Source organism: Eptesicus fuscus, chromosome 6, assembly GCF_027574615.1.
Source record: "Eptesicus fuscus isolate TK198812 chromosome 6, DD_ASM_mEF_20220401, whole genome shotgun sequence".
Lineage (NCBI taxonomy): Eukaryota > Metazoa > Chordata > Mammalia > Chiroptera > Vespertilionidae > Eptesicus > Eptesicus fuscus.
Window position 1 is genome coordinate 8,617,521 of NC_072478.1, and position 12,141 is coordinate 8,629,661.

At 44.9% G+C, this 12,141-nt stretch overlaps 1 protein-coding gene across 2 annotated transcripts in view; it reads right to left on the minus strand.

The window, feature by feature from the left end:
- Positions 1-6,716: 6,716 nt before the first annotated feature.
- ELAVL1 (ELAV like RNA binding protein 1) overlaps positions 6,717-12,141 on the minus strand; it is a 37,815-nt gene continuing 32,390 nt past the window's right edge. For both annotated transcript variants that reach the window (XM_054717184.1, XM_054717185.1), the window contains exons 5-6: positions 11,072-11,297; positions 6,717-8,231 (exon numbers count right to left, since the gene is read on the minus strand). In XM_054717184.1, the coding sequence (XP_054573159.1) occupies positions 7,907-8,231; positions 11,072-11,297 (551 nt within the window). In that variant the 3' untranslated portion in view covers positions 6,717-7,906. The remainder of the gene's footprint in view (positions 8,232-11,071; positions 11,298-12,141) is intronic.

The window sequence follows — 12,141 nt, forward strand, 5'->3', positions numbered from 1 at the left end:
TGTATGTTTAATTTCTATTTAGTCCTTTTTCATATCCTTCAGGGTCTTGCTAAATTTATTGGCCTTTTCTAGGAAATTCTTGAAAAACCTTATAACTGTGGTTTTGAATTCTATATCCAGTCGTTTGTTTTCCTCCATTTCTTTTGTTTGTGATCTGTTTCTTTGTCTCTGCATTTTCGCTGTTTCCCTGAGTTGGTAGGGTAGCTCTGTGTGCTAGGTTTCCTATATGGCCGAGTGGGTCAGCCTCCCCAGTTACCTGAGTTGGACACTCTTGGTGCACCCCTTTGTGGACTGTGTGTACAGCCTTGTTGTAGTTAAGTCTTGATTGTTGTTGGTATCACTGGGAGGAATTGACCTCCAGGCTAATTGGCTGTGAGTATCAGCTGTATCTACGCCGGGAGACCTTCTATGCTGGAGACAGCCTTATAGGACCAGACTTGCAAAATTGCAAAAGCCTCTGTGCTCAGCTTGGATGGGGTGGAGTCTCAGGGCTGAGCAGACAGTCTTGGCTTCCTGTCAGCCCTGCCCTTGCGCACGCGCCTCCAGACCTCTGCCTTCCGCGGCTCCCCTGAGTTTCTGCCTGACAGTCCAGATTCCCCCCGTAAGAGCGTGGGTCCCTAGGGGCTCGCCCGGAACTGGGGTTCAGTGCAGTCAGGAGCTTCCGACTCCCTTCCCCTAGGGAGAGCCAGTGGCAACCTCCGCAGTCTTTTCTACGTGCGCCTCCAGACCCCTGCCTGCCGCAGCTCCCCCGAGTCTCCATGTGCCTTTCTCTCTACCTGACAGTCCAGACTTCCCCCGTATGAGCCTGGGCCCACGGGGTTTCGCCTGGAACTGGGGTTCAGTCCAGTCGGAGCTGGGGTTCAGTGCATTCGGAGGCTTCCTTCCCCTCCTGCCAGAGAAAACCAGCCAGGCACTCAGCCGCCCTTACTCTCTGCGCGCGTCTCCGTACCTCAGCCCTTTGCAGCTCCTCTGATTTTCCGTGAGCTTTTCTCTTTCCTTCTAGTTGTAGAATTTCCACTCAGCCAGCTTTCCTGTGGTTCTGGATGATGTCCGTTCTGTCTTTTAGTTGCAGTTTTGAAATTGTTGTGCGAGGCAGCAGTTTAGGTGCTTACCTATGCCGCCATCTTGGTTTCTCCCTAGACTTTCAATAAATCGAGCAGTAACCTCTTGAATCATAGGTCGACATCAACCACTGAGCCACACTGGCTATGGCATTCTTAATGCTTTCTGAACAAAGAGGCCCTGCACATTCTGTGCCAGTTCTGCTGGCAGGTTATGAGAAGCCTTCAGAGGACACTGTCCCAGGAGGTCTCAGCGGGAAGGAGCTGGCTGGCTACTCAAGAGGTGGCCTCAATTGCTCTGGGGTGGCCTAAAGACCTGGGGAGAACTTGGGGTCAGCTCCAGGCCCATGGCATGTGCCTGCAGACACCTGAGCCCCTTCTCATCTCTGTTTGGTCATGCCTGCAGGAACCACCATACCTCTGCATCCAAACTTTCCATCCCAAACTGAATCCCAAAATGTGTAGTTCAGAGGCACAAAACTAAAAGGGAGCCCAAACCCAGGATGTTCTATACCTGGGGGGGAAATCAACAGCACTAAATAGCCCATTTTCCAGCAGGCTAAGCTTTGGCATATCATCTGTAAAGTGGGTATATGAACAACAGTAACAGTGACACCTTCCTCATGGGGCTGACACAGCTGTAATGTGAGAAAAGTACTTTGTACAGTGCAAAGCACAGCTCACAGCTAACGGCATCTTTTCCACCACTATCTCTAGCTCCTTTCACTCTCTCCTGTTAAATTCTGACAATACCAGCCCCTGGGACACCCTGCTGTCCCATCCCCTATTCAGCACTACCCACACATGGGGTGAGGGATCTTTGGTCTGTTCCTTTGGACCCGTGTGGGATAAAATGTACTCACCATCACCAGGTGAGGCAGGTGGGCAAAGCAGCTCCTAACTTGGAACAGATGCTCCCTGGCTAGCTTTAGTTCTGCTGCAGGACTTCTGTGTGGCTTCCTGGAGCTGATGGGGTGGGAAGTCCAGGCTTCCACTTGTCAGAGGATGGTAACCACCACCACTGTCCTGTTCGTTGGGGGCACCAGGCTAAGAGGACAAGGGGTATATTCACTGTGCCCCTTCCCTCTCCACCACCCCAGTAAACACTCACATCGCAACTTGGTCCTGCTTATTACTAAACACAAACTGAGGTTCTCTGGGACAACACTGGTGACTATGATTTTCTCCCTGTTCTTCCTGAAATCCTCTTAAATTGTGCTAAGAAGTTATTGAAGTTAAACCAATAAAAAACCCTAAGGACATAGGGATGTAGATGTTAGGCCGTCAGAGCCTTGAACATGAAAAGAGCCTGTGCTGGGCAGTCTGGTGGCAAGAACTCTCCTGCCTTGCACATGGGTTCGGCCTCACAGGGCTCTGAATTCTGGGTGAGAGGGAATCAGAAGCTGTCCTGGCACCAGAGTGGAGATGGGGCCAGCAAGGTTTGGTTAAAACATACCCCCACTTAAGGCACCTTCTTAAATCTCTTGCTTCTCAAAAGTGGGTTCCTAGAGCATCGCCTGGGCTTGTTAAGAATGCACAATCTCAGGCTTACCCCACACATCCTGATGGTAAATATGCTTTTCAACAGGGCCCCTGGGGAAGGTTTCAGTGGAGCCCACTGGCTGTCGTGCAGCGTGGGGGCTTGCTCCTCTCTGCTGACCCCAACCTCGCTTCTGATGCTTCTTGGATTCAGAACAGCTGTGGTAAGTGCAGTACCTACTTGATCTATTTTTCTTTTCTAAGAATCCTATGGGGTGGGTGTTACGGATCCCATTTCACACATGGGGACACTGAGGCTTGCAAAGTCAGTGTCTTGCCCCCAATGCACACTGGGAAGAGGACCAAGCCAGGATTCAAACCCAAGATCCTTGTGCTCCATCCTGCCTCTCAGTCAGAATTTACTTTCCCATCACCAAGGAGATTAGTGTCAGGACACTTAGAATGGCCACAGGGCTCAGGAGTGAGGAGCAGATGGACAGGAAACTCTCAGGGACAACGAAGGAAGCCCAAGATCATTTGAACCTGGAGAAGAGGGGCCTCTGAGTCTCTGAGGGGAGGGAACTGGCTTGTGTGTCCAGGGGAGGGGGCAAAATCTGTGTAGCAGAGGGTTGTGGGAGATCTGGTCACAGAGCACATTCTGGTGCCTTTCCCTCAATACCCCAAGCTGGGCTGTCCAAGGGTCCCCTACCTCTTCACATGGGTCAAGGCCATACCTGACATACAGGGAGAGCCTGGCAGAGGGCAGCCCAAGTATAACTAGGAGGAAGTCACCTGTAACCCCAGCTGGCGCTTTGGCAGTGTTCACTGCTTATAAGTTACACACCATCACCCTACACCACCACGTCTCAATGATCCCACTTCATTTATTACCAAAATATCACAGAATTCCAGTCATAGTTCACATACAGTGTTTAACACAAACCTGATACCTGTGGAAAGAACTAAGTATTTGGACAATCGAATGTTTGGAATCATATCCCAAACTGTTATCACTCCGTACTCCAAAAATACGCTTTGAGAGCTTTGGAAACTGAATTAAAATGTCTACACAGCTATGAACAATTGTTTAATAAAACTTTTTCATGTTTCCATTACATGTAAATATATCAATTTGGCATCTCTATAAAAACTCTGAAAATGGTGCAAAAGTTTCATTCTCTTTGAGAAAGCCATTGACAAAAAATATTCGTACTTCACTAAAATTTTGAAAAATGGTCTTCTTTCAAAGCTTCTTTATTAATCTGAAATCTTCTGTATTATCAAAATCTAGGTTTGCTTTTTCCTCTTAAAACACTAAAGAACATTTATTCACAAGGATAAAAAGGGAAATAGGAAGATGGAAAACTGAGGGCTTTTTTTCCCCCCTGAAAATTAATAATAATAATAATAAAAAAAGCTAGTTACATAAGCATCCTCAAAATAACACAATGGGATTCATTTTATTGTTGACTTTGGACAGCAGTGTCATACTTTATTGAAAACAAACCCATGTAAAAACAAAGTTAAAATGAAAAATGGTATCTGAAAAATAAATTATTTCATATAAAACAAATCAGTAACTTAAAACACTAATATACAAAATGTCTACTCATCTACTGTACAACATGGGGACCAGTCAGGAAAGTCCCCCTCCCCCAGAGCAAGTCACTATAAACAGAACATTACATGGTAACGAGGTGGTCCCAACCAATGGACAAGCTTTCTCTTCTGGGGTTTGGGGGAGTGAAATACAGTCCTCTCAGAATCACTGCTCAGACCACTGGTTAGCCTAACATAGGTCCTGGTGGTGACTTACAAGTAAATTTTCCTTTTTTTTTAAAACGACCAAGCAGAAAACTGAACTATGTCACCAAAAGGTTGTGGGAAAATATACAATACAATCATTAGAAGTCAGAGGCAAATCCAAAGGTTTAGAACCTTGAACCCTGCTGAAGATCTGGGATCCAAGTTCTACTGCTATTGTAAGAAAGGGTCAATTAGCAATGCCACTCAACACAAAGCACTTGCAACCTTAGTTGGTGGCTGGCCTGGGAATCTGATAAATGGGAGGGAGGGAGGTGCCTTAGGTCCTGGGAAGATGGGAAGAATTTCTGGTGGAGGACTGGGGTGGGGGCTGGGGGGCAGCTTATTCTTATTCTTTTTTTATCCAACACAGGAAGGCTGCAAAAGGTAGAGAGAGAAAAATCAGGCTGCATCAGATGTAAAATGGAACAGCTAGCTGGGTGATGCTAACTTTGATTTTCAAGCCCAACAGTGGACTCAGTCAATGGCCCTAATTTGGAGGCGAATCAGAATAAGTTATTGCCAGTAACTTTCATAGGATTCTTCTACTTGTCTGATACAGTAGGGACCTCTCAGCTGCCAGCTCAGAGGCACCAACTCCTGCAGCAGACTGGTGCAGACCCTGGATGCTGGGTTTCTAGCATTAACACCAAGTGCAGACTCTCCAAAGTTAAGTCAGCTGCCTTTGGCAAGAGAAAGACTCACCTTCTGAACAAAGATGGCAGAGCCAATCCAGCCCCACCTGCTGGTAAGAGGCACAGCCGTGCAGAAGATCATGGCCTAGCATATTCCACTGAAAAGCTCCAGAAGCCAAGGGTTAAAAACAAGAGAACTCAACTGGAACCAGGTCCACAAGTTGGGAGCTGTTTAGCAAACAACTGTTAGGGCAGTTTCAGGACAGAAGAGAATTCAACCAAGGCTTCTTTGGTATTTATGTACCAAACTTCTGATAAATTAACTTTATCTACTCTTATTTTTCCATCAGATCACTCATTTTGCAAAATACAAATGTAAATTTTGAAAAATGGTTTCTTTTGGATTGTGACTTTTAAAAAATAAATCTTCCTTTTGCAAACATGCCTAGAGATGTAATCAACTTTATAGACACAGGGCCAGCATCTGGTACCTGGATGGGAGTGACAATTGCTTTTCAGAAGGAATATGTCAAAAACAGAATTGTTCCACACACCTATAAGTCAAAACCCCCAAAGAAACACATTGGGGTTTTTAATTAGAAGGCTATTCAAAGAGTGGTGAGGTGACCATGTAACAGAATTTTAATGACCTGAGAAACTCAACTTTCAAAGGCTCATATGTACTTTACATCTCCTCCTCATCTGACCTAACATCAGAACAATCAATCTGCTTCAAATAAAAGAGAGGGGAGGAAAGAAGTTGCGGTGCTGGGTGCAAGCCCACCATCATCTCAATATGCATTTATATTATCCTTATAAGACAATGGGCACGAGCGAGGGCTGACAGGAATGTGTGTCAATGAGATTAAAGGGTCGGTTTCAGAACTGGGAATCTTATCTCTGAGAAAATGTTGGCCCAAGGTTGCACCACCTGAAAGGCTTATTTTCCAAAAAAAAAAAAACATGCCAGTCCCAGGGTGCAGAGCACTCTGGGGCAACATACTGGGGACAATCTCCATGTTTTGGGTTCTAGGAGGCACGCAAGCCGGCTTTGACTTAGGATCTGGGAAATTCTGCTGGAGGGAGGAGGCCCTCCATGGCAACTTATGAGACAAGGCCTCAAGGTATGAACTTGGCCTTGTGTGGGAAAAGGACATGGCAACATCTTAAATTTGGGAGAATAATGCAAGCAGCTGGTAGCCCCTCAAGAAAGTATGAGAATAATAGCTTCAAATTTTTTTTTATGGGCTTCTCAGAACACTGATCTTTTCTGGAGAAGGCTGTGCCTATCGGCCTTTCCCCCCACTTAAATAAATAAATAGACAGACAGACAGACAGATAAATAATGCTGCAATTCCATGATCTCAATAACTAAAAAACAGCCTATTATTACGTTTTAGTCTCGTGTCAAAGTTAAAAACTGCTGGTACTAAGTTATTCTGTTTTTTATTCTCACTGTACACTAGATATTTATAAAAATCGGATCATGCTCCGTAGGAATTGCCCGGAGATCTAGCCCTGGCTACTTCACAGGCCCTGTCAGATTCTCCCTACTGGCTCCCCATTTTAAAAACACACCATCTGTGACTGCACATTCCTATACAACAGATTTGTAAATGCTTTGTCTTGAGGCAAGTATTTGTTCCTTAAGCTCTTATATATCCTCCCTGAATGCTAGGCCGTCTGTATCTCACCTAGCCAAAAAGAAAGAAAAGGTAAAATAAAAAACAAAACAAAATTTGAGCAAAACAAAATCAAATTTAATGGTCTTAAATGCAAAAGTAAAAACAAACAAAAAACACAAAAAAGCAAAAGAAAATTAACAGAACAGAACAACCCAAAATGTCAAAGCAATAATGAAGAGAACTTTTTTGAGGGTTAATCTTTAAAACTACAAATCAAAGGTTTTTTTTGTTGTTGTTGTTAATAGATAATTGGCAAGAAGTAAGTACTTTTCTGCTGAGTGTTCATATGAAAGCAAAGTTTCAAAACAAAATCCGACTAAAGTAGAAAAAAGTCTAGCACTCACAAGAAGGGATATGAGAAATACAATGCTCAAATGTTCATGTTATTAAAAATAGAGCTATCTTATGCATTCGAGCTATGTTAAATGCTTTTGGAAACTGGAGAAATGACTGTGAACAACAATATCTGATGTGTGGGGCACTGTGCATGCAATGTGTGGACAGGAACTCAGAATGTCAGAGTAGCAACACATCTTCAGGAGTGCCTGGGGCTTAGATCTGATTCAGGAATATATGGAGTTTCCCTGAAACTCTTTGGTCCGTTCCCATTGACGTCTGGGCTTAGAAAACATTGTGTCCTCCTTTAGAGGGCCTGGCCCAGCTTGTGGCCCCATCCCCGGTGGTGGCCCTCGGCCACTGTCAGGACCACTCGGCAGAACCCAGGACTGAGTGACCGAAGGTGGCAATGGGACCTGCTTGGGAAAGCAATTTCATGTCAACCAAAGCAGAAATTGCTTAAAATGTTGAAGCAGTTGAGAAAACGCACACTCAGCATCTGTCTAACATCTTTAGTTTAAAAACGAAAATTAAAAGGTCATTTCTTTTTTATCCAGTTTGTGGAGACACCGAATGAAGTGTGTGTTAGACAGTCTTAGAAGTGAAAGCATGCTTCAGTTTCACCACCATCCCGAGGGACTGGTTAGTCAATGCAGTCTACTTAGATTTCTGTTTAATATATATTTTAAAGAAAATAACTTAAGAAACTTAAAGTTGGTCTAACATTGTGGGATTTCAAACATTTGAACATGTTGGTTGCATCTCAGAGTATAAAAACCTTTTCACTTCTCATTTAGACTAAGACAAACACTTGTGAAAATTGGCGCAAAATGAGTTGTACACTAACAAAAAAGTTTCAACTTCTTCACTCTGAATTACCTATTCCGTACAAAAAAGCATGAGTGAGTTATTTGTGGGACTTGTTGGTTTTGAAGGAAACCTGTAAGATTTTGTCCCCCAGGCGGTAGCCGTTCAGACTTGCTATGGCCATCGCGGCTTCTTCATAGTTTGTCATGGTCACAAAACCAAAGCCTTTGCACTTGTTGGTGTTGAAGTCGCGAATCACTTTCACATTGGTGACTGCGCCAAAGGGGCCAAACATCTGCCAGAGGATTCCCTCATCGGCATCTTGACCAAGGTTGTAGATGAAGATGCACCAGCCTGAAGACGCGTTTCCTGGGACATTGACACCAGAAAGCCCACTCATGTGATCTACACCCATAGGGGAGAACCTAGCAAACAGAGAGCACAGCATTCAGGTCAGGATCAAGGTCAGTGTTGGCCAGCATGCCAACACTATTGGGGGAACAGGTGGGACTGGCTCAGGCCCTTCCCTCTCCCATCAGCCAGGGGTGGAGTTCTCAAGGCTGCCACACCCCACCAGTCACAAGCAAGATTTTTTTTTTTCTTAACTGAGAGGACTTCAATATGGTGGCAGAGGGAGTCGCCTCTGAGATCCTTGGTGCCTGTGGAAGTTCAGAGCCTCAACTGATTTCACTCAGAATGATGGCCTATTAGTGGCTGACCAACCACTTCCTCCACTCTTCCCACTGTGTGTGTGGTTCCTGTTTGCCATTTCTGTGCTTCCCACATTTTAAATGATGGAAGCCTCTCCACATCCTCTGAGGTGCTCTTACACCCTCAAATTGCCCTGGAGGAAATGCTTTCCTCATACTGCATGTGTGTCTTTTGGGGAGGCCTGTACTTTTTTCTTCTTTTTCCAAATTTTGTACCTTTCCCTGGTCATGACCTGCCATCTCTAAGGGTTCACAGCCAAGCGGTGTCCGGGTTACACATGCTCCGGTGAAGGGCTACTGCCAGCATAAGGGAACTCCTTCCCAAAGCTCTGGGAACCTTCCGTTGCTGGCTCGTAACATCCCAGAAGGGCCAGGGGCCATACTGCAGGGTCACTGAACTGTACCAAAAATGTGGAACATTTTGATGTAATTAAAGTGACACTTTTTTAATTACATCTAAACTAAGCCTTCTACCAATGTGTAGCCATTGCAATAAGGATTAAGGGAGATAATAAAACTGTTACTGAAGCCATGTGGCCCTTTAGATGGTTCACAAATTAAAAAGTCATGGTTTCAGGTAAAATTAAAAAGATTTGACTGTGATACAGTATCCGTGAAGCCACACCATGCAAATGGAGAAGTACTACATCTCCAAAATAAAACCGGGCTTCGAGCTGTGGGGCTGACATAGAGGTAGGTGGGTGCCTTCAAGGGGCCATTAAACATATTCACTTTCTCGACAGACATGACCCCAGGCAGAGTGACCAGCCCCCGAGGTATAGGCCACTGATCCAAGGATTGTATTCAACACAGGTATGGAAGAATCCAGACACATTATTGGCCATGGCTTTGACTTCTCGAGAATAATTTTAAACAGCCTGCATCAGAATGCCTGAGTTGGCTACATGACTTGTGGCTTGTCAGTGATCTTGAGTCTGTGGGGATGACAGTGAGACCACAACAGCATTGAAATGGGGGTGAGAAAAGGCACCCAGCTGGTTCTCAATGAGAACTGGAAAGGAATACACACTTTTAAAAGGACCCCTTAAAAGGACCTACTTTTCTCCAAGTTTTATAGGTACCCAATATGGACATGACTTCTTATAGTTAACCTCCTTATGTAGCTATTATACTACAAATAATCTGAGAAAATATTTTATTGCCTTTTAATGACATGATTCTCATTCTTATGAGTTATTGTTAAGGTTTTTCTCTTGCTAATTGGAGCTGATTTCCTTCATCCTGACACTCAGGAAACCCACCCCTAACTCCCTTCTCCATGGCACAAAAGGAGAGCTGACCCCTCTTTTCCCAATGTGGTAACAACAGAGGCACTTTCTTCTCTTCCGGGTCTTTCTCTTATTCTTATCTTAGTCTGCCTTCAGGTGGTAAATCTTCCCTCCTGCCTCTCCCACTCACTACCTTCCTCCCATCTCCTTTTGCTTTGTTCCTCTGCCGTCATGATCCCTTCCTTGCCTAACCAGCAGTTTGGCTCCTCTGGTCTCCCCTTTCTTTTCTACTCCTCGTTGCTGTGACAAAGGCCCCCTTCTCCTCCTCCAACCGTCCCTGGTTTGCCAGGTACCATAATTCAATGAACACTGCCATCCACTCATCCCAATCAGTAGTGAGGTGATCTGTGTTATCTGACTTCCACACTGGATTTACTTCCATACTTGCTTGTCTGAAAGCACTTCCCCTGCCTTTGTCTAGTAACTAGGAGAGCCAGCTATAGAACCTGACATGGTTGAGAACTCTGGACAGGGCTTTTAAACAGAAGGCATACAGTATTTAGATATCAAAGTAACTCTACAAGGTGTATGAGAAAGGGTTGCCTTAGGCCTGATGACCAAATGCCTAAAACCTGTTTAAAAACTCAGGAAGGAGAACAGCTCTCACTTAACATACCTAAAGCTGCAGCCTTTTTCTTATGGAGTTGAATGATGCATATATTTTTAGAGTGGTTTTTTTTAAATTGAATTTATTGGGGTGACATTGGTTCACAAAACCATGCATGTTTCAAGTGTACAACTCAATAAAAGAACATCTACACATTGCATCCATGCGCCCATCGTCCCAAGCAATGTCTCTTTCCTTCCTCATTTCCCCCTTTGCCCACCTATACCTAGCTCCCACCCGCCTTTCCCTCTGGCTATTACCACACAATTGTCTGTGTCTATGTGTTATGTATACATGTTTTTTTGGAATGATCTTTTAAACTCACGGCTATACTCTCATCTCTCTAGAAACTATATGCTGGAGTGCTATCACCCGCTCTCTCAGGTTGGAGCTGGCATCATCTTTTACATTCTAATTGAAGACAACACTCACTTGGAAAGAGATGGCTTTCATATGGACACTTTTATAATGGAGGTGGGGACATGGAGACATGAAATGATTCTGAGTGCAACCTTCTGATGTGATCAGCCTGGCATGCCCAGTGCTTCCCACAGTGTGTGGTTACCCAGCCAGTGAGGCTCTAACAGCCTTCAAAGCACTGCCAGCCATGGTGGGAAGAGACTGGGTAGGTAGATGAGAGCACTGCCCTCCTGACCCACCTGAATCTCTGTGCCTGGTGATGCACGGGGCCTCCAAACCGTCTAGCTGGCGAGTGGTACAGCTGGGAGAGCAGCGCCACATTTTTGTTCTGGTTGGGATTGGCTGCGAACTTCACTGTAATGGGTTCAGAGGAACCTGGGGGTTTATGACCATTGAAACTGGTAATTGCCTCTTCTGCTTCCGACCGTTTGTCAAACCGGATAAACGCAACCCCTCTGGACAAACCTTTTTAACAAACCAACAAAAATGGAGTTAGGGGAAAAAATGCAAGGATTTTTTAAAACTGAAAAACAAAAATCAAGCAAGTCAGTCTACTGTGCTTCAAATTGGATGCTTAATGAGACAGACAAAAATTAAACCTAAATATGTTCAAGCCACCTGGGTCAAGGTTTCATTATTCTGTGTGAAGTGAATTAGGAAACGCTAAACATGTTTAAATTAAGAATAAAGGGACAGCACAGCCAGAGTGGCTCAGTTGGTTGAGCATCGTCCTGTGCACAGCAATGTTGCTGGTTCAATTCCTGGTCAGGGCACATACCTGGGTTGCGAGTTCAAGCCCACATCGAAATACATATGGAAAGCAGCTGATCGATGTCCCTCCCTCACTTTCCCCCTCCCTTCCTCTTTGTAAGCATGTCCTTGGGTGAGGATTAAAAAAAGAATGAAGGGACATTTATAATCCAATTAAAAAGAGTTCTATGACTATCTAAAAAAAAAAAAAAAGAATGAATTATAAAACCCCAACAATGACTAATAAAAGATTAAGGTTTCAGACTTTCTTCTGAGTTACTCAGTGCCAAGATATTTGGTGACAGACGGCCACATTAGAAGCAATCACACCCCCCATCTCCCATCACTATTTTGACACCAGGTACCCACTGTGGTGTGGGTGCCGGATGGGCTGGGAAGGCAACCAGGATTGGCAGGGCTGGGTCTGAGAATCTCCCTGGGTTCTGGACACCCCCATGCCTGCCTTGCCCTCCCAGCGTGCCTGAGGAGCAGTGGTGCCGCTGAGGGCCTGTAGTGAAGAAGGAGCAACCTGGCCTCATAGACAGGACAGGCTTTTGCA